The 23,383-nt window shown below is 40.4% G+C and overlaps 2 protein-coding genes across 2 annotated transcripts in view; one reads left to right on the plus strand and one right to left on the minus strand.

Annotated features, from left to right (window-relative positions):
- EFHB (EF-hand domain family member B) overlaps positions 1-15,637 on the minus strand; it is a 48,530-nt gene extending 32,893 nt beyond the window's left edge. Inside the window, exons 1-5 of the mRNA XM_024566246.3 lie at positions 15,217-15,637; positions 10,271-11,430; positions 3,034-3,096; positions 1,569-1,712; positions 443-623 (exon numbers count right to left, since the gene is read on the minus strand). Coding sequence (XP_024422014.2) covers positions 443-623; positions 1,569-1,712; positions 3,034-3,096; positions 10,271-11,203 — 1,321 coding nt within the window. The 5' untranslated portion in view covers positions 11,204-11,430; positions 15,217-15,637. The remainder of the gene's footprint in view (positions 1-442; positions 624-1,568; positions 1,713-3,033; positions 3,097-10,270; positions 11,431-15,216) is intronic.
- An 86-nt stretch (positions 15,638-15,723) lies between these two features.
- RAB5A (RAB5A, member RAS oncogene family) overlaps positions 15,724-23,383 on the plus strand; it is a 29,457-nt gene continuing 21,797 nt past the window's right edge. Inside the window, exons 1-2 of the mRNA XM_024565764.2 lie at positions 15,724-16,133; positions 19,984-20,238. Coding sequence (XP_024421532.2) covers positions 20,076-20,238 — 163 coding nt within the window. The 5' untranslated portion in view covers positions 15,724-16,133; positions 19,984-20,075. The remainder of the gene's footprint in view (positions 16,134-19,983; positions 20,239-23,383) is intronic.

Genomic DNA, 23,383 nt, shown 5'->3' on the forward strand with positions numbered 1-23,383 from the left:
GTTTACTTCATGAAAGAGTTTCATAAAAGGTTAAGAGTTGGGTACTCACATCCTCCGACAACCACATGAAAAAAAAGAGCTAAAAGTTGTGAATACACCAGGGACACTGGTGAAAATAAAACCCAGGGAGAAGGACGTCCAGGGAGAAGGAATTGCAGGCTTCACAGCTGGTCCCAGAGTCCACTTTCCTGACTCTCTGTCCTGTCTTTCTATCATTTCTACTCTGCTCACCAAATCTCCACTCCAAAGCTTGAATTTCTACTGCTTGGCACACATACACTTTAAGCATTCTGGGTCTAAGAGTAACTTTGTCACTATGATCCCGTCTTTCATTCTTCCATCATCATTGGCACCATCACCAAACACCACTCCAATGGGGTATTTAATCCAGTTTTCTAGGAATTATTTTACCATCCCTCCTAGCCCCTTATTTCTTTACTACCTCTGACGACTGCCGTCCCAAATGTTGTATTGAGTACATCCAGGCCTTTCGGTAATCCTGGAGATTGATCATGAGATCTTCCTAATGGTGCTCGTTGATTACTAAAATATATTGATTCCTTTTTATCTTTAATTTTCTGTTGAAATGTTGTAATAGGCTGTGGGTTTATCAATTCCTTTGCCTAAAGAAATTACACAAAGCACTGATGTAAGAACAAAAAGAAGTAAAAATCTGAAAGCTGACACTCTAATTAACAGCTAGAGAGAAGAAAATATGATTGCAGAAAAATAAGGCCTCACCATTGCTTTGCTCTTTCAAAGAACTGTCCCAGTTGGGGCTATGAAGGTTAAACATGCCTACACATGAACTTTCAAAGGGGTTAAAGGTTTCAATAGGGTCAAAAGATTTATGAGAGGAGCTCCCAGGTACTCGACTTCAATATCCCAGAAACATGGGAATGGCCCTGGCTGGTGTGGCTCAGTGGACTGAGTGACACCCTGTGAATCAAATGGTCTCTGGTTCAATTCTAGTAAGAGCATATGCCTGGGTTGTAGGCCAGGTCCCCGGTTGGGGGCCTGTAATAGGCAACCAATTGATGTTTCTCTCCCTCTCTTTTTCCCTCCCCTCCCCTCACTCTAAATATAAATAACTTTAATTTTTTTTTTAAAGTGGGAATCACAGCAGAAGAACCACATGACTTCCATAAGCTTTCTTCTGAATCTAGACTGTCTATTCAATGAACAGCAAATAACTTTCAGGCCCCATCTCCACTCATTCAATGTATAATGTATCTAAGCATTCTGGCACTTCCTGATTTTTTTTTTCAAACTATAAAAGACAGTTTATTTAGAAAGTCGCTGAAGTAGAAGTGAGCTGTAGAAGAAATGGGATCAGGATACAAGTTACAGAGGCAAAAGGAAGGCCCTTGGAGCTTATGAGAGAGAAAGGTAAAGGGAACACTCCTAGGGAGAAGAAGAGGGGAAAGGAGAGACACAATTTTTTTTTTAAGTGTTCAAGATTGAGGGTGAAAAGGAGATTGGGACTGTGATTTCACTAATTCCTCATTTTTGCATTTTTATCTTGGTAAGTTAGTAGTAATATACATGGAAAAAAAGAAAAAAGGTACCGGTACTGAAATTTTAGAACTTATTCCATGTGTCAAATAAGGAGCAATTGGAGGATCATTTGCTCTTCCATAAAATACTCTCTCAGCTCCAGCAGGTGGATATCTGAAGTTGAAAAATTTTTTTGCCTCAGGTGGAGTAATTGGCTACAAACAGTGAGACAAGAAAATAGAATTAAGTACAGTTTTAAAAATATTAGGAATGATCAATACCAGCAATTTTCAATAGCTATATACTGCAAGAATTTTTAAAACATGCAATACTTGACTATTTAGTCAGGGGCACTGACCTGTTTTCCCTTAGATTGTCAAATAAAAAAACGACAATAGACAACACAACTGTAGCTATCCAAAGTGAATGAATCAAAATTATACCTACCGTATTTTTCGGACTATAAGACACACGGGACCGTAAGACGCACCTAGGTTTTAGAGGAGGAAAATAGGAAAAAACCCTGCTCCACCACTGCATCCCCCCCACCCCCCACCCCCGCCACAGTGAGCCAGGTAAGCTACATTCAGACTATAAGATGCACCCCCATTTTCCTCCCAAATTTGGGGGGCTGCGTCTTATAGTCTGAAAAATACAGTATTTTTGTCAGATTGGCAAATTTTATATATATATAGTGTTATATATATATAGTGGTATGCTGAGGAATTTTAGTAATTAGTTTATGTGTGCCATGATACAAAAAAGGCTGAAAATTGCTGATCGATACCATTCAATGAACAGCCTTTATTGCATGTGTATAGCAAGCACATGGGGACCTATATTTCCAAATAATTAAATTTTCTGAAATTTGGGGGTTTTTATAGAAGTAAACAATTTATTTTAAAAGTTATATTTAGCCCTGGCTGGTGTGGCTCAGTGGATTGAGTGCCGGCCTGCAAACTGAAAGGTTGCTGGTTTGATTCCTGCTCAGGGCTCATGGCTGGATTGTGGGCCAGGTCCCCAGTTGGGGGCATGTGAGAGGCAACCAATGGATGTTTCTCTCACACATCTATGTTTCTCTCCCTCTCTTTCTTCCTCCCTCTCCCTCTCTCTAAATATCATAGGAAATCACAGAACTGGAATTTTCACTTCCTTGAACAAAATCAACAAAAGACCTCAAAATACACTGAAGAACCCTGGCTGGTGTGGCTCAGTGGATTGAGTGACAGTTTGTGAACCAAAAGGTCCCAGTTAGGGCATGTGTCTCGGTTGCCAGCCAGGTCCCCAGTTAGGGCCATGGGAGAACAACTGGTTGATGTATCTCTTGCACATCAATGTTTCTCTCCCTCTCTTTCTCCCTCCCTTCCTCTGTCTAAAAATAAATAAATAAAATCTTTTAAAAAATACAGTAAAGAATACAAATCCACATCCAATGGATTTAAACAACTTTCGTAAGAAATGTTGAGAGTTGCCCATCTTCTAATGTTCACATGCAAGGCAAAAATATAAACACAAATGCATATTACAAATGCTCACCCTGGGAAGTTTTTCAGTCAAGCAGGTTGCAACTCTGTATCCAATCGGAGGAACTTTCCCTGCCTGAGGGGGGAAAAAACCATAGTTGATCATGGGGGGTGCGGTAAGGGAGGGGAGTTTGTTGGGAACATTTTGAAGATGCAACCTGTCACTCATGGCCCAGTGAATGTCCTTTGTTCATTTAATTCTAACTTGGATCTTATCTGTCCTTCTTTGCCCAAGGCCAAAATTATAACTGTTCATTCCCAGAAATGTACTTCATATCTATTTCTACTTTATCATTTCAAGGCAGCTAGTAGTCTTCGATCTCAGCTGGCTGCTCTTTAGGTCTGGTGCAGAGGTCTTGTCCTGGGAATTTTTCCTTTGCCATTCTTCAGGGCTAGGTTGCCCATTGCTCCCACCTATTCCTCCTTTTGGGTTAATTCCCCATTTCACTCAAGAAAACTCTTTAGTCATTTCTTAAGAAAGAATGCATATAAAGCCAATTTTTGATTCCTTACATCCTTGAAAGGATGCTCCAAGGGGCACGTGTGGGCAGGCTCCAAGGAGGGTATGCCCGTTTCCTAATATTTCTTATCTTTTTGTTTTAATGCCTGGGAAATATCTTTGATTTTCATCCTCCAATGCCTTTTTGAATTTTTATTTAGATAATCATGTTTAAGTGATGGGGAACTCAAGAGTTGGAAAATTTTAGTTTAGATAATAGTTAATAAGCTTTGTAATCAATGCATGTAACATGCTATTGTTTCCAGAACTGAAGGTATGACCCTCAAGTTGGAATCTGAATTTCCCATTAAAGGAATCCCATGTTGGGTAAAAAGGGTCCAGTTCCAGTATCCCTGCCATGGTTAGTCACTGGAGTGTGGCCTGGTAAATGCCGGGTAGATCCACAGAGGCAACAGGTGGGCATGAAATCAGGTACACTCCCCAAAGCATGTCTTCTTAAAGGGAGATGAGCCAGATACCTCCACAGCCACCACCCATGTGTACCATTTACTTGTCATACCTCTTTTGGTCGGGAACGGTTCTTAGTACTTCTTTGTTTTTCGTGACTGTGTCATTTTTTGAATATAAGCCAATGATTTTATAAAATAACTAATGTTTTCTTACCAAAGTTACACATTTTTTTTTGGTCAGGGATATCACAAAAACAGTGCTGTGTTCTTCTATCGGGGAGCGCACACTGTCAATTTGTCCTATTACGAGTAGTGTTAACTTTGATGTCTAAAGGAAAGTAAGGTCTGCCAGCTTTCTCCAGCCTAAAATTATCTTTCCTTTGTAATTAATAATTAGTCTCTGTAAATACCCAGTTTCTCACTAAACTTTTACCTACCACTGATGATTCTTATCAAAATCACTAGCACTAGATAGTTGCCAAACAGTGACTTTCTAGTTCCATCATTCCATCTGCATGATTACTTGGCATTACACTGCAAGAAAGCATTCTTTTCTTGCCATGTACTCAATCCTTCCCGTATTTATATCAGTATGGGCTCATGGATTCCTATTTTATTAAATAGTAATTTTACTCAATGCCCAAAGGACAATAGTGCGAGCCAGCAGCAGCCTCTTCAAGCTCGTCCCTATGCCTCTTGGACATACCTGTACTATTCTTTAAAAAGTTTCTTTTTGGCTCTCAAAGGTGATCCAAGTTGAAATACAAACTGCACCAGCCCTAAAGTCAGCCATGGCCCCAAAGAGTCCTGATTCCTTTTAATAGAGAATGATATTTAGAAATCAAAATCTGCATTTGGGTGTGCTTACTGTTACTAGAAATACACTGTTTCTAGGTCCTCTTAGAAGATAGAGTTGGGAAATGCATGTGTGTATGCAGAAATGTGTATCAATTCCATAATGTTGTGTTTAATTAAGTGTGTGTGCATACATATATATGGGTTTTGACATGAACACAGGCATAGACATAGACATAGCATGAGTTTCCACCAATACCTCCAATTACTATCCTGCATAGAAAAATTACTTCTATTCTTCTCATATTTGTAGGGTTTTTCCCCCTCATTGAGAAGCCTGGCTCCTATTGTCCTTGACATATTTACTTATCTGCTTAGGCCTCTATATGAAACCACTGCACTGACTACCTCCTTGCTCAGCCACATCCTTGCTCAATTCCTAACCACACCAGTGCCTCCTAACACAGCCACCTCTTCATTAGCCCCCAATGTTACAGCTTCTGGTGACCTGTTTTACTTCTCCCATGATTCGCTTCCAAGATTGAAGTCAACTTAGGAAGGCCGATACAAGAGTATTTTTAGCTGCTGAAGACCCACCCACCCACAATCATTATATCAACTTCTACTCTCCAAACTCAGTGTGGGCTAATATTATGGTTCCATCCTCGCACTGGGCCTTGGCCAAGACCACTGAGTTTGACCCATAGATACCCCTAATTCTGAATATCTCAGAGAAAAAACGTTAGGTGCGATAGCATCAATTTCTTTCTGCCCAGAAGGCCCTGAACTCATTCAGAAAATGAAACCACCCACTTCTCAGAATTCTGCAGTTTGGCTCTTTGCAAAATCAGACAAAATAAAATTCTGCACCTTTTTTTCCCCCAGTACTAGGGCTTGCATAACTAGCAGGTTCTCACAAGAATTACCAGTGGGTGACTCCTTTGCTTCCACCCATTCTCCAAATAGCTATCAGGTTTCCTTAGTATAGAACAGGAAAAAAAAAATAAGTCATCCCTTTGCATGAGTTTTTCCATATTACAAAATCATTGCTTTATTGGTCTAGACTCTCTAGACTCTAAGTTCTTTGAAAGCAGACACCATATCATTTTTCATCTTTGTAGACACAGTGACTAATCTAATCTCTAGTTGTTACAGACATTATAATTTGTTAACCTTTCTTTGAACCTTTTCTTCCTTCTTCATCTTTGTACTTCAAGGCTCAATACCATTTACCAATGTTCTTTGTAAGGTTCAGTTATTTTTTCCTGAATAACCCAGGGCTTCTGCCAGAGTCAGTACATTAATAGAGATCAAAGGACAGTCTCCAAGTTTCTTGAAGAAATGAGCATTATAGAGATTTTGATGTCCACCAAAGGCCCTTTCAACAGCTACCAGGCTTTCACAAAGAAAGAACATTTTTTACCAGACTCTTTTTAGTCCTTGAAGAGTACTCCAAAAATCTCCCCTCAGGCCACTATTTCTTGGAGACTTTTCCTGAATACAGATCCATGTTGCTATACCAGACTGTTTTTATTAAAAGGACTAGCAGGATCAACAGGGCCTCATAAATCCATCAGAGCAGACCTTCCCTTGCAGTTCAACACCAACTTGGGCAGCAACTTCAAACCATAGGAGGAGTATCCTTACGATGAGATGTGCCTGCTTCCCTTCTCCCAACATTGAATAGGCCTCTCATTGGGATGAGCTCCCCAATTCAGTGAATGCACCTTGCTGCAAAGCAGTTGTCCTCAGAGGTTGATTTTAGCAGGATCTTCACAATGGGAATTTCCATGTGAACTCTCCTCACATCATGCTTGAAACTGGGCTTTGACCTTACCCAAATGCACTCCCTCCTCTAAGATTGGATGAACTTAAGGCCATCAAATACTTCACCATCCCATCCCTTGCTCAGGATGTTGGAGGATCTCCTGCCCTTCCCCTTTCAGCTATAAGTTCTATGAAGCCTACAAGCAGTAAATACACATAATATAAAAATTGTTGCAAGTATAAATCAAATTGAAAAGATGGAAGGCTTCCCAATTCTTTGTATATACTAGCATTACCCTAATGCCAAACTCAGAGAGAAATAGCACATAAAGGAAAACCATGGTCCAATCATACAGAGGATCATAATGCAAAAATCCTACTAAAATACTGGCAAATCAAATCCAGGAATATATAATAATAATAATATGACCCAACCAAGTTGGGCTTAACCCAGAAATATAAAGAATGGTTCACTATTAGAAAATTAATAATTTCATTCTGGAGAAGATGGGTTTCAACAAATGAGAGAACTTTCCATATCTCAAGGTCTATTCCTGATTTGCAAACATTCTTAACAAACTGAGAGTGGATATAGGTGTCCTTAGCTTGATATATCAGAAATTTTCAGCAAAAAAAAATTATAATAATACTCAATAGGGAAGCATTAGAATCATTCCCATTAAAGTCAAGAAAGAAACCTTACTTTCAGTATCATATTATTGATCATAGGCAATGCAATGATATATAAAACAGAAATGAGGTATATGTACTAAAGAGGGAAAGACAAAAGTGTCAATATGATTGTTTACATAGAAAATCCAAAAGAAATAATGATAAGCAATTAAGACAGTTGACAAAAAATGGGGATTCTATCAAAAGTAACCTAACAGGGTTGGTCATAGTGGGTAGTCATGCCCCAGGCCCTTTTATGCCAGCCTTGTTGATTGTTCTAGCATATCTAGGTTAAGACACCTTTGAAATATTAGAAGTCACCTTGGCTGGTGTGGCTCAGTGGACTGAGTGCCAGCCTGAGAATTGAAAGGTCACTAGTTTGATTCCCCATCAGGGCACATGCTTGCGTTGTGGGCCAAGTCCCCAGATGGGAGTAAACAAGAGGCAACCAATCAATATATCTCTCTTGGACATTGATGTTTCTCTCCCTGTGTGTCTCCCTCCCTTCCCCTCTCTCTAAAAATAAATAAATAAAATCTTAAAAAAAAAAAAAGAAATACCAGAAGTGATACCCCTTCTCTAAGGGGGTGTAACCCTCAAGAGAACACACAGTCTTAACTATCTTGTAATCCACTCCTCACCTCCATGTAATTCTGCTTTGATTTCAAATGCATAAAAGAAGCTGCAAAACTGTTATTGTCAGGAGCATATTTCTCCCCAGCATATGTCAGTTTGACTCAATCTCTACAGGTTTGGACATTTCTTACATGGACAAGACTAACAAGAGTTCAGCAAGATGATCAGATATAAGAAGAAGAAGAAAATAAAACAAACATCTGTGGCAATTTTCAATCTCATTATAAATAAAATAAAAGTGAATTAAAACAATACCTAATAAATCATTATCAATTTTTAAAATGTAGTGGTACAGTCTTTTAGGAAGGGATTTGGCCACAGGAACTAGAAAAAGATCCATCTTTTGGCTTCTGCTGAAACTCTGTCCTAAGGAAATATTTCAAGACATATACAAACAAATACACATAAAGATGTTCATAGAATCTGAATTCTCCTTCCATTATGCCCTTCTAATAATGTTGCTAATTTTCTTACTGTCTAAAGCTAATTAATCTTTGTTAATCTCTTGTTAGAGATGTTTTAACACTGCTAGTCACTTTGTCCTTGACTCCCTTCCTTGTGTATCTCATGTAGAAGGTGGTTGTGAGAGTTAGGAGGAAGCAGAGGTTTTGGAATCACCCATGTTGGAAACCGGAAGCTCTTATCTGCTCGGGTGTGTCAGGCCTGAAGCCATAGACTGCAGAACCAATCCAGAAAGAAGAAGCAGATGTGGTCAAATGAGAAGAGAGTGGCTGGAGAAATCCAAAATGAGGACCAGAAAGCAAAGTGGGTCAAAGACACCCTGAGTCCCAAGAGGAACAAAAAAGTCTATAGCACAGACAAAATTCTTCAGAATCCCTGTGATTATTTCAGCTGAATGGTATTCTCAAATCTCAGTGTGCGGAATCTTTTATTCTCAGAATATCTTAACTATGCTTCCTTTATATTCCTCAATACCACTCTCTCAGACTCACCTCTTTCTTCTCTGATCTTTCTCCCATTTAATCATCCAGCCTTCCTTCCATTTATCAGATAAATATTTACCAAATAACCACTATAGGCCAGGCATTGTGATATGCCACGAAGCTACATAAAAATAAGATAAAATCCTTTTCTTCTGGAGCTCACCTACCTGACATTTCCTTCCCTGACCACCTCATAAATGTGTTACCCAAGATTCTTGCCTAGATTTCTTCTCTTATCCCCACCCATGGCTCCAATTGCCTCACATTACCGACTATTGTCATCCTGTAGATAATTCAAACTCAGGATAGCCAACCCCAGAGAGTCATCTGCCACCAATATGGAAGAGATCATCATCAACCTAGAAACTCCTAAGTCATCCATCAACTTCCTTCTTTCACCCATAGAACCACAACTGGATTGCAATTGGTAACAATATCATCTCCTAAAAAGTTCGCAAAAACTGCACACTCCTCTCTATTCTTTCCAACTCCACTTTAATTTCAGGCAGGTATTACTTTGCAATAGACTTCTAATTTTTTCCTGTCACCCAAAATCTCCCCCTTCCAACCAGTCCAACATTACTACTGATAGCAGAAATATCTTTCTACAAGGAAATTTTCTTTCTTTCTTTTCTTTAAAAAAAAAATGTCTTTTCTTATTAAGATCCACCATTGTTTCTGTATCCATATGTCTCCCCCTGCATTTTGGACCTTTAGCTTTCCTCCACCTATTTCTTCATCGTCAGCTCTTAACACCATGCGGGCTAAACAAAATTGCTTATCTCTCCCAAACACAAGAAGCTTTGGTCATGCTCTACACCTTTCTTTGCCCAAGATGCTCTAACCCTTTTCTCCATTTGACAAATACTGGCATCTTTCAAGATTAAATCAAATAGTGCTTGGTTTGTGAGCCCTTTCCCATCTCCTCCACACAGAGCTGTCCAATCTTTCTCCTTGGCTCTGTGCTTAGAGGTACACTTCTATTAAGGAAGAATCACATTCGTTTCCTATTCATTTTGAAATTTAAATTTGTTTAGTTAGCTGTCTCCAAATATTGGAGTGACTGCCTAACCCTGGAGGGTAGGGATCTTGTGCTTATTGCCCTGCACCCAGCATAGTTACCACCACAAGTCTTTGCTGAAATAATGAATAACTCACAGAATAAGTGATGAATGGAAAAAGAAACATGAATATTAGGATACAACATGTATCTCAGTGAGAGGACTGAGAAATGCAGACTGAGGAATGAAATGAAGGTCACAGGAAGAAATCAAGAGGAACCAACGGTGTGCACAGAAAACAAAGCTGACATCAAGGAAGGAAGGCAGAGAATCAGAGGAGATTGGACAAAGTAACGGCTGGACGGAGTCCAGTGGGACAAGGAATATCAGAATCCCAATAAAATCATTGCAATGTGACTCCACACTCCCCAAAAAGTCTCATCAGTTTATCATCTCTATAAAGATATGACTATACATAGTTCCCAGGGAAAATACTAAAATAAACAAAAACAAAAACAAAACTCACACTTGGCCAGCAAGGCATCCGATCAAAAAATTTCCCAGAGTAGATGGGTCTGATGCGATCTGGAGGTTCCACTCCTGGTTCAGCGTTTTCAGCCTCCTTTTTATCTCCAGGTTGTTGGGCAAACGGGCACTCAGGAGGTTCTATTACCAAGCCCATTTGGGGTTCTGTGTTCATTTCAGCTGACTCCTCTGGTCGGCGCAGCCCAATGTCCACCTCCACGGAAGGCTTCATCTCTGCACTGGGCTTCATCACCTCACAGGTCGACTCTTTTTGCAGTTCCTGGCTAGGTTCCACACCCAAAGCCGGCTGCTTCTCCACCGAAGCCCCTAGTCCTCGAGGGGCAGCAGCCACAGGATCTCTCCTGCTCCCTAGAGCCTGCGGACTTTCACACACCATGCCCAAGGGAGGCCGTGTTATCCTGCCAGAAGGCCCTGCCAGAAGACACTCATTTTCCAAACCCACTCTTTTTGGCAACATACCCAGAGAAGGTTTTGTTTCCTGTGAGGCTGAGACCCTGTTGACTCCTAAGTTACTCCTCCCCATGAGGGTCCCAGAAACATTCTGTCTCTTTAATCTTATTTCAAGCTCCTCGTTCAATGGAGATTTTGTTTCTGATGATGCCATCCTTTCCTCGTATTTATTACTGACCAAACGGCTCTCCCTCGATGGCGAAGCTTCTTTTCCTAATCCCACTCTGAACCCGAACCCCGTGGGAGATTTTGTTCCCATGAAGACACTCCTGTCTCCTAAATCGGCCTTTCCTCCGTGGGTTAAACCGACCTCCACGCTTAGGGGAGATTTCCTCTCAGGCACCCTCATTCCTCCTACCGCACCCGTGTCTAAGGGGACCCCTGTTCCTGGTTCGATGGAAGTTCCCAGTTCCTTCGGGGGGCCCAATCCTTTGGGGGACTCCACTCTCACGAAAGAGCACATCTTCGCTCCCCACGGCTTCCTGCCTACCACTTAACACCTAGCGAGTTCTTGGAGCCAAAGGAGGTGGAGATCTGTTTACCTCGTTACCTGGGAAACAGGGGCGTGGCTTGGTGGGCAATTCTTTCTCAGGCCGATGCTCGCCCATCTCTCCCTCTTTCTCGGTCTTGGTTTCTCTCCCTCTCTTTTTCTTCCTTCCTCTCTTATTCTTCCCGCTACCCACTTCGTTACTAGATTTGGAAGGCAAGAAAACTTAAAGGATGTGGTCTTGGACAGTGCATCAGAAGCTCACCAATTCTCTTTGGTTTCCCAAGCAATATAGTCCCTTCAGGACAGGATCCGCTTTGGGCTTCCTCCTAGTCGCTGGCCTACTCATTTTACTGGTGATCAGGGAATAAATAACACAGTTTCTGGTGGTGATCACTAATTTTAGGTGCTTCCTTGCACAAGTACATGCACACTGCATTTAGTTCTTTCAGCGCTAAATAACTATTTTAAATTATTATATTAAATTATTCACTTTAAGTTATATTGGGCATCTGCAGTATAGAAATATCTTGAAGTCTTTGAGAACCCTCACACTTTGATAACTAGGCTTTAAATCACATTTAAAGTGAATACATTAAATTTTGAGATGTGCTACACAATGTGCTTATTTAATTTTTAAGTGTTGTGGCAAACTTTGTTTTCAAGTATGCTTTTCCTTTAAATTGGGCTTACACTCTGTCAGGTTTTAATCAAAGTTTCAATATTCGGTGAATGTTTGTCCTGTTCTCCATATATAGAGGACATAGAACATCTAGCTTAGAATTTGAATGTAATTCCTAGGATTCTAGTCTTTTTAAGAACTCTATGAAAAACGTGTGAAGTCAAAACAAACTTTAAAAAGTGATTAGGGGATAACATTTGTAAAAACTGTTTACCATAATTTTCTAGATAGTTAATATATTCTTCTCCCCCTAAACACTTTAAATGACTTGATAATGTGTAAATCAAGGTATGTTGGTATTAAGTGTTCATTCAATTCTTTCGGTTTACAAATATCTATTGAGTCTCTACTTCGTGTCAGTGTTGGGAATGTAATGGAATATAAGCCAATCCCTATTTACAGAATTTATACTTTAGTGAGTATAGATAACCACCAAATAAATCAATAAATAAGATCATATCACATACTGATAACTTGTGAAGAAAACAGAAAGCTTTGATATGGAGGGAAGATACTTTATTTTTTATTTATTCATTTTGAGGGAAGCTACTTTAGAATTAATAGGCTTAGAAGTCAACTGATGTCAATTGGTCAATTAGTAAGTGACATTTGAGCTTGCATTATGCCCTGCAAAGAAGCAAGCTTTTTAAAATGATTAGCTCAAGTTTCCATACCCTTTCTCTCACTGCCTTGCCACCACCCACAAATCCTGGTTATAGTGTCTCCAGGCAGTCCAAGTTAAAAGTAAATGTTACCATTCATTACCGCCCATGCAAAGGTTTATTTTTCAAATACACAATGGAGGAATATACTCTGGAAGAAGAGGCAGAATATACAGGGTACTGCGGATGATTGAGAGAGGTGCTAGGAATTGTGAGTGTTTAGAGGGTTGAGGGCGGAGGGAGCACTAAGGGCAGCGTTCACCTCTTTATGACTGACTTTATTTCGGGCCCACCCGCTTTGTAGTTCCTTAACAAACTCTATCAACTAGTAGGATCCCACGTTTGATACTAAAATGTATATAATTATAAGTCCTCCTCAATTATCTGGGGTTAGGATTTTTTTTTAAGTATGGTGTGAATGGCATTATAAAAGCAAAACTTTGTCCTGACCGCTGTGGCTCAGTTGGTTGGAGTATTGTCCCATACACCAAAAAGTTGGAGGTTCGATTTCTGGTCAGGGCATGTACCTAGGTTGCAGGTTCAGTCCCTGGTCAGGGCATGTATGGGCGGCAACCAATTGATGTTTCTGTCTCTCTCTCTCTCTCTAAAATCAATAAACATTAAAAAAAAAGCTTTACTGTGGCATTTCTTTCTCTCCAAAATTACCACTGGATCTTAGAAGTGCTGGCCACTGGAGCAACACTCCCCCACGCCAAAAAAAAAAATAATAATATATATATATATATACACATATGACTAAACTATAAAATATTGTGGAATGTATCGGAGGAGGTGAAGTAAAAGACAAAATGGGTAGAAAGAAATGAAGAAGCAATATCCTAGAATGATGAAATTAATGAAACGGGAGTTCCTAGCAATTTATGTCAGCATTCATGTGTTATTTGTGAGGTCTGTTCGAGTCAAATATTCATCATTTGAAATGTAATACCAAGTTCACAAATATTTTTTTATCTCCCTCTTTTTCCTAAGTTCCAAGCGCTCTTCTACTATCTTTGTAACTTTCTAAATAAACTTTCACTTATAACTGTTTTACTTTTTATTGATTTTAGACATTGATTTGTTGTTCAACTTATTTATGCATTCATTGGTTGTTTCTTATATGTGCCCTAACCAAGGGATTGAACCCACAAGCTTGGTTCATTGGGACGATGCTCAGTCCATCTGAGCTACCTGGCCAGAGTCACTTCCCCTTATAATCTGAAAAAAAAAAAAAAAGTCCTCTGCAAGGAATTGAAATGATGAGTAAATTATGGTCTTGGCCCTTAAGAACTTTGAAATCCTAACGGGAATGAAAGACTGAGGAAAGTCTTCATTCCCTAGATTCTAGGCCCTCCTAACTGTAAAATAAAGCAAATGTCAAAACGATTATAGAAGTAAAACAAAGTATCGTGAAACTACAAAACAGAAAAGATAACTGAATCCTGGAGAAGTATCCTCAGCCACTGTCCAGGGAGTGGGCATCCTGGCCAAAGTAAGACCTGCAGCGATGGGTGGTAACGGCGCTCCAGGTGGAGAGAGCAAAGTGATCAAAAGACGCCCGGACGAGGACAGACAGGCCACTTTCTGGGAACACAGAGTAGACTGGTGTGATTGGGGGACAAAATAAGAATTTGGGGAGAGGTAGGCTATAGAAATAGCATGAAAGAAAAGTGGGTTAAGTCTAGAGCTGAAGATTTCTTGGCTCTATTTAGCAAGTAATGAGATACCATTGACCATTTTTCAAGTGTGACTGGTTGAAACGTAAAGAATGAACTGAAAAGGCAAGCGTGTACATTAATTTCGGTTTATTTAAATGCTATCCTGGCTCGGGTATAGGGATTAGATTTCATGTTGGGGATTAAAGAGTTTTCGGTGCTGGGATGAACAATGGTTCACAAGAAAAAGAAGGAAGAGCTGAAGATGACTCTGCCCTTCCCAGCCCGGGTGACTGGGAGGCTGGCAATCTATTTCCAAGCAGAAGCAGGTTTGTGGTGGCCTAGGTTTGATTTTGGACATACTGTTGACAGGCCAAAACTGATGTGACCTAACCTATTTCCTGATTCTTCCTGGGATTGTGTAAGAGGTATTATGTAACATATCCTATCTGAACAACCCCTCGGGGATAAAGTGCCACAGATACTATTTACCTGTGACACATTACACTCTTCTGGTTAGTAACTGGGTAGTTATCTGAAAGACTGGCTGTTTAAGGGCTCAAATCATCTTCGTTGCCTAACGTAGACTGAGCGCCCACGGAATACCTTCTCCCAAGTGCACATCCAAGACATTCACTATTGATGTCCTCACAGCAGAGCTATAAATGGTAAACTACATATGAAAAGTAGCCATTACCCTGAGTGAAAAATCAATTAAACAGCCTACCAAATTACAAAACGCCTTTTTGTTTTGTTTGGCTCTGCTTCAGATGCCTGGACAGACACTGCCCATTGTGAGATTTAACCAAAGGAACCTGTCTTCCCTGGGTCTGCGGTGGAGGGTAATGAATGTGTTCGGTTGTTTCTCACTAACTAGAACCGGGCCTCAGAACTCAGGTTCTTTGGCCAGCCTGCATGTTCAGAATTTCATCACCAACTCCCTGTTGACTTTGGACAAATTACACAATCTCTGCGCCTCAAATTCTTTACCTGTAAAACAGGTACGCCTCATCCAGTAATTCCACAACCACAACTGAAGACTGCTGTCTAGACTGCCAAAGTACCACTTAACTGCCTTTACTGGCCCACCCACCCCCGGGGATATATTCAGGGGCTCTCTCCTGCTAGACAGAGTCCGTAGACCGGTCGCTAGGGTTGGGGGGTTGCGGGGTAGGCGGAGAGGGACTGCGAGTTAATATCCACCGCCCCACAGAGGCTGGAGCAACAAACCCAGCTCTCTCCCACTGTGCCGACAGCAAGGAAGCAATGGAGTCGAGCCAGCCCGGGGACACTGGGAATGCACCACCGACGCCCAGATAACAATGGCGCCAGCGAAGGCGGGGCGCGCGCGCCGGTGGGGAGGCTGGCGGTGGTACTGCGCGGACCACGTGACACACCGAGCTCCGCCCCGCGAGCTCGCGCGGGGAGGGCTTTGAGAGGCCCGGACGGGCGGGTGCACAGGTCGGCCTGGCGGCGGCGGGAAGTGACGTACGGGCGCAGTTCGCTACGTGCCGCGACGTGGCGGCGAGGCCGGCTCCGGGCGGCGGAAGTGGCTCCCGCGCAGGCACTGGAGTGTTTGTGTTTTGGTTCGCGAAGGATCCCGCGGCTGGCCTGAGGGGAGGAGGCAGTGGAGGAGGAGGAGGAAGAATTAGTGGGAGCTCTAGCGCCGGCGGCGGCGGCGGCAGAGGAGGAGGAGGAGAAAGAAAAGAGGAAGGCGGAGCGGAGAGAGGCGGAGACCCAGCCCGACGGGGGCGGCACCGCGGAACAAGCCCCGCACCGTCCAGTTTGAGGGGAGCGGCGCGAGGAGGAGACGCCCCGCCGCCAAAGCCACAGCCTTTTCCCGGACTAGGCCTGGGACCTGCCGCCCGGAAGCTTCCTCCCTGCGGCTCTGCGTGCTGCGGTCTAAGGTAATGAAACCATCGCTCCGCGTGCCCGGGACGGGCTGGGACCCCTGCTTATCCGCTGTCCCCAGTCTGTCGGTGGCCTTGTCGGCACTCCGTCCCCCACCCCTTCTACCTCTCGCACGCCTGTGCCCTGGTCCAGAGAGCTGTTGAACCCGGCGTCTCATCCTGCTCTCCCCGTTGGCTCATCCTTCGAGAGGCTATGGGGGACTGGGATTTAGGAGCTGGCTAAGGGAGCGACGGGTGTCACTCTCTTCCCTTCTCAAGATGGCGCCGTGAAAGCGCACTGGAGGCCGCGGTTTCGCCGGCCCCCTGTCCTGGCACTCTTAGGGGGAGGGAGGTCCAAGCCAGAGCCAGGCCCGATTCGCGGGAGAAGGGCCGGAAAGATGATGGCCCAGGGGCCTGGCGGGCCCCGCTTGTTCCGGCGGTCGGAGTTTGGTACCAATTACTCCGGTACTCTTTCCAGAAGGAACCGGGGCCTACAGCAGGTGTGAGTTTGGGGAGCTCCGCCTACCCTCGACTTCCAAAGACCGGGTAATGGAGGGAGGAGAAGGCTCGTCCAGATAGGCTGCTTGGAGATTCTTGTCTCATCTAAAGAGGGTGGTGAACCTCAGCGTTACAGAGCTCTATAGACAACTAGGCCGCCGAACACGCTCACTGGGTAGAGACCATTAAACCTGCTCTGCTGTTCTGGAAGCCGGTTACCTCCGAGACTCAGACTTTAAGCTCTGAACGTTGTAATTCACATACTTGGTTTTTGTCTTTTGTTTAATGGAGTCAGAATGTTGAATCATTTGCCTTTCACAAAACTAGTAGGAAAAGAAACGTGTACAACGCAGTGATAAGGGACAGCTCCAAAACTTTAATGGAAGCTAGGGGCAATATTGGGGCAATAATATTGCCCCTATTACAGCTCAGAGTTGGTGTAAGCAAAAGTCATAGAATAGTAAGGCCCAGTAAATATTGGCTCCTGTTATTAAAACAGTTTTTATTAACTCTAGAATAGCAGTTATTTTCAAAACATTAAAATGCATTTTATGCAAAATCTTTTGTTTTGCAAGAGCTTCAGTAGTTAATAGTAAATGCACATAATTTTTCATCTTAATATTAAGCTAACTGTATATAATTAAACTTAGTTATTTTTCTGTTTGAAAGCCTCTGGGGAATCACAACCCATTTGAAGGCAAAGCTAAATCATAATTTTTTTAAATGGGAATGTGATGTTTTTCCTGATACTTTGGAAGTACAATGGAGTATGTTTCCCTTGATGAGTAATTTAATTTGCTGTTTTGTAAGGTAATTAGACAACCGGGAAGTATTTCAATTGATATTGTATATTATAACTGAAAGTGTGTTGGTGCATTTTCCGTCTATGATATTTTTTTTAAAAAATTTGTATTTACTGGTTTGAGAGAAACATTGATTTGTTCTACTTATTTATGCGTTCATTGGTCAATTCTTTTTTTTTTTAAGATTTTATTCATTTTTAGAAGGGAAGGAAGGAAGAAAGAGAGGGAGGGAGAGAAACACCAGTGTGTGTGTGTATTTTGCACCCCCCAGGAGCTGGCCTGCAGCCTATGCATGCACCCCTAGTGGGAATGGAACCCACGACCCTGTGCAGGATCACAGGCCTGCACTGAAACCACTGAGCCACACCAGCCAGGGCTCATTGGACAATTCTTATATGTGCACTGACCAAGGCTGAAACCCAAAATTTGGGGGAATCAGGACAACGTTCTCACCTACTGTGCTACCCGGCCAGGGCAGCATGATATTCTATTGATACATGGCCATTACCTCATCAAAAGGCCTCTACCAGTTTTCAGTCCCTACTCTGTGCCACTATATTAGAGATTTTTTTTTAACATATATTTTCTAATTTAATTGTCACAGCAGCTATGTAAGTTAGGTATTCTGGAATTAGAGACTTGGAAATGAAAGAACTTGCTCTGGCAGAAATTGGTATAGCTAGCCAGGTTAGATTCCAAATCTGGTATAAATTTAGGGTAGTGGAAGGGTTGGGGCATTTTTTTATTTTGGAAAAAATGTTAAATACACAGAAGTAAGGAGAAGAGTCTAAGAGAACCCATCACCTGGCTTTGAATCTCTTATGACCAGTCTTATTTTGTTTACATCCCCATTATTTGGAAGCAGTTCAGACATATTTCATTTGTAAATATTTCAGCGTGTGTTACTAATAAAGGACTTGGAAGCTGCTATTTAGATAAGGCAGAGGTGATTTTATTCTCTCAAATGTAAGGTCTTTCTCCGATGTGTTTATTAATGAATTCATTGTCAAGAGAGATTCTTATGTTAACTCATTTCATGGGGAAGGCAAATTTCTTAGGAGGTACCTAAATGAAATATGACAGTGATTCTAGGGAAAAAATTATCAGATTTAATAGTATTAGTAAGGACATGTTAGATTTTTGATTAAAGGTGGGAGAAAAGGAAAATTTAGGGTTGATTTGTGAGCAGATTGGAGTTCTTTAAATGATTGTTAATTTCTTTGGGATTGAAAATTAGAATTATTAGATAATAAGAGAAGACAAAAGTTACCGTTCAGGCTAGTTTTTTTTTTAATTATTAAGTAGAAAGTAATGACATTTAATTGTTAGGCCCCAAACTACAGGAAGTGTTAGTAAATAAGACACTAATAAGCTCACCATATAGAGAACCACAGTTAACACTTCCATGTATGTGTACTTGAGCATGTGAGGAAACAGTTTTAAGTCTCTTAGCCATTAGACACACAAACCTGGGAGCCAAACATACTTGTTGTTCAAGAAATGAAGAAGTACAAATTGGCAGGTAGAAAATAGTCATAGGTATGTAAAGTACAACATAGGGAATATAGTCAGTAATATTGTGATAACTGTGCAGTGCCAGGTGGGTGCACTAGAGTTAGGAGGAAGGGGAACACTTCATAAGTTATATACATGCCTAATCTCTATGCTGTATACCTGAAACTAAAATAATACTAAATTTCAACTATAGTTAAAAATTAAAATTTAAAAGAATTGTTGCTCCAAATCACCATTAATTAAACAAAAAACATGTACAATTTAACAAAGACCTTTACATAATAACAGCCAACATTTATTGAGCTCTTACATTCTAAGAGCTTTCATTTTATTAATATTCCTTAAAACTATTTTAACCCAGGTACTGTGGTTCCAGAACCTGAACTCTTGAATCACTTCTTAGTTACCTGGGTTTGAAACTCAGCTGTGTTGCAGCTCTGTCATACTAACTGTGTGACCTCAGTCGAGTTACTTAACCTCTCTCTGCCTGTTTCCTCATTTTTTAGGATTGTAATAGTCTAACTTTATAAGATCGTTGAGTGACTGACTATGTTAACTACCTGGCACAAAATTAAGGGGGTTTTTTGTTTTTGTTTTTTAAGATTTTATTTTTAGAGAAAGGGGAAAGGAAAGAGAAAGAGGGAGAGAAACATCAGTGTGTGGTTGCCTCTCACATGGCCCCCACCGGGGACCTGGCCCACAACCCAGGTATGTGCCCTAACTGGGAATCGAACCGGTGACACTTTGGTTCGCAGCCCTTGCTCAATCCACTGAGCTACACCAGCCAGGGCCCAAAGTTGAGTTTTTAATAAAGTTAAGCTTAAATTTTTTTTTTAAGTTCTGAAACTTTGCAGCATGATTTTAGGCTCAAATCTTAATGCCTTTACATTACTTTATTACAAAGGATTTAATGAATTGAACTAAATAGCATTCAGTGCCCAGTAGAGATTATAATTGTCATATAATAATATGTTATAGGCAAAATTTACTGAATGGATTCATATATTTATTTTACTTACTTGGATATTTAATTCTTTCTTGTTTCTTCACAGGTTCCTTTACCTCCAGGAAGAAAAAATTTACACCTTGCATCCTGGAAGTTCATTTAAGAGACTGAAATTAGGGACTTCTTTAAAATTTGGACATGGCTAATCGAGGAGCAACAAGACCCAACGGGCCAAATACTGGAAATAAAATATGCCAGTTCAAACTAGTACTTCTGGGAGAGTCTGCTGTTGGCAAATCAAGCCTAGTGCTTCGTTTTGTGAAAGGCCAATTTCATGAATTTCAAGAGAGTACCATCGGGGGTGAGATTTTCTTTTTTTCCCCTTCTTCATTTAATTGAATCATACATTGGCAAAAAGATTTTGCAGTTCCAGGTGTGATGATGAATACCTAAATAGGTAACTCGGTGAAGAAAAGAACTGTTCAGCATACCTCACGCTTTAAAACTTATCTTGATTCTTACTAACATCTTTCTACATTTTGATTTTCTGGTTATCCTTAAGATGGTTGTATGAGAGCTAAAATACAGATATAAACATGAGTAGATTTAATGTCCTAAGTAATGAGATTTGATCTGCTATCTATTTCTTGGTAATTATTAGAAGCTTCTTCGAATTAATACAGGTGTGTGCTGAATTATATTGGCTTTAGAATAGTGAAAGAATTGACCTTAAAGTTCTAATTCTAAATATTACTGGACTATTTGTAAAAATAAATTTTATTAAACTTGTTTAAGAATGCTCCTAGGATAACGGAAGAGAAAAAGTGAGTGATTGTTGGAGAGAGACATGAAAGGAAATGGGACCTGAAGAGACAGGTGAAAGAAAGAAGAGAGGGGAGAAGTAGCGTAGGCACTGCATACAGTTGTTGTGGTATGACCAAGGTGAGGGGAAGGTGATATGTAGGACAAAGAGGAGACAGTTTAACAGTTCGGTATAGTTAGAAGAAGGGAAATTAGATAATTGAATTTAATTTAAAAAATCACACCTATTATATGTAGTGGTGGGGCAGAATCGGAGGAATCACACAGCTTTAAGATTCACAATATTTTGCCGGAGACACGCAGTTAGGCAGTACACTCTATTTTTTCAGGTACACGTGAATTTATTTTAACTCATACATTTAAAAAGTCAAATTTTTGAAATATGTAAGACATATACCCACTGGCATGTAGTAGCTTCTTAGAATCCATCTTGCAGAAAAGCATAATTTTATGCTGTGCATTTCGTGTATGTTCTCAGGAAAGTACTCTTGAGAATTTTATTCATGGACTCAGACTCTTCCAGTACAATAAATTACAGAACTCTACTACCTCCTGGCTTTTCCGTATACATACAGGAAATAGATTACATAAATGGTATTCTCACTGAAATAGACTCAGCAGTATAATAGTATTTGTCAACCTCTTGTGTTTGTATAACCGTGTTATATCGTTTTAGTGTTACATGTTTTTATAGTGGGTGAGCATCAAAAAAGTAGTCCATATCATGGAGCTTTTATTTGGAATCAGAAAATCCTAGGACTTACTAAAAATTTAATGAGCAATATATTACACATTCTTCGTTAATACAGCTAACTGGCCCACATAGTAGGAAGAGTTTTAAAGACTGCTAGGTCATGTTCACCTACCTTTAACTGGAGCAGAACGTTATTTTAACTGGTTTCTTGGCAAGTGATTGTCAGTGGCACCATTTTCCAAAGTGCATATGTGTTCTAAGCTGAATACCTAGACCAGATAGGTTTGGGACTAATGATAATGCTACCCTCTCCCCCTTTCACAGTACACGTATTAAAATAATAAAAACACTGAAGTACCGTGGTAGAGAACTTAATTCCTAGGAAAGTTTTCTGGAGCCTGAGGAGTCTCAAGAGTAGAAGTTTTGTTTTTATCTTGGATACTCCGAACATCTTTTAAGTGTATTTTTTCCTAATGACATCTCAAGAATGTTTAAAAGTAAGATTTAATCCTATTTGAGTATATCATAAATACAGTTATTCCCTGGTGTATGTGTATATGTTAGATTAGATTATACCAATTAGATCGTCTGCATTTTTGTTAATGAATTTTCCAAAAGGATTTTTTGTTTATTCCTGTGCATAAAGCTTCCTTAATATTTTCTACCCATTCAGATCAAATCAGTCTTTTCAAATCAACTTTAAAAAGAAATTACATTTAAATTTTTGTTTCTGACTAATGGACAGTGTTTCACTGTGTTGACCACATATTAGTATTTTCAGGAGGTATGACAGAACCATTAAAGCTGTGAACACTGTTCTTTTTGTTTTTGAGGGGTTTGTTTTGGGGGGGGTTAGATATAATTGACATACAGTATTCTGTAAATTTAAGGTATAAGACATGTTGTTTTGATATGTTTATATAGTGAGCACTGTTCTTTTATGCTCTTTGCTAACAGCTCTTCACCTTTAGGGACTATAGTAGATTCTAAGCATTCAAAGATTCCAAGGTTTGAACTATTTAATAAACACCACGAAAGGTCCTTAACTTGTAAGTAATAGGTATTCTAGTTTTGGCTGATGTGTGATAACAGTTATCTAGCACATGAACTTGGCCATATATTTTGCATTTCTGTGGGGGTTTTTTTACTTGTTTTTATCTAGTTACATTAGTTGTGGCCTGAACTTAAAGTTTTTATCTCTGTGTTTTAAAGTAGAAATTATATGCTGCACTCTTGTGTAATCTACAATCTCATACTCATCAAGAATAGTGAAGTTTCTTCCGTAGTTTGGGTCTTCTAAATAAGATAGCTTGATTTAAGAATCTTTGTTGACTCACCACACCCCACACCCCTACCCCTTGATTCTATAGCACTCATAATGAGATTAGCTAGGTAGGTAGTGGGTTTAGCACTTTGGGGAAGTCTAGTTTATTTGTAGGGATTTGGAGTCTACAGACATTTATGTTCCTTGTGGTTGTCTAGGCAGAAGTTTGGCAAGGAGAATTAGGCCCAGAGGGGTTTTTTCTTGCTGTCTCATCTGGAGGCTCAGTAGCTCTGCAGTAAACACTTTCTGGTGATAGGGCTGCCATCTTTCACTTTATACTTTAATACCTGGAGATTTGAAAGATGTCTAGTACTAGAGTTCCTCTTGTCAAAGAAAAAACAGTATTTGTTTTTACAAAGGCATTTGCATGACATTTATAAAGAAATGGATCCTCAGTGTAAGGCAGGACAAGGTTAAAATATAGAATGAAACAGCATATAGTCATCCAACTCTTTTTTGCTTTTGAGACATGGTTTGATACCACAATTTAATTTTATATGCATTAATCATCAAAGAAATGTTTTACATACTGTAAAAGTTTAGGTTATGGAACTGTACATGAGAATATTGACAACATTCCTCTTTCTGGTACTATAATTTTTGAGCTTTAGTTTAGTTAGTTTTCAAGAGTGTTACCTGTTCCAGAACGATTTGCATTACCTGAGA

This window comes from Desmodus rotundus, chromosome 8 (assembly GCF_022682495.2).
Source record: "Desmodus rotundus isolate HL8 chromosome 8, HLdesRot8A.1, whole genome shotgun sequence".
Classification (NCBI taxonomy): Eukaryota; Metazoa; Chordata; class Mammalia; order Chiroptera; family Phyllostomidae; genus Desmodus; species Desmodus rotundus.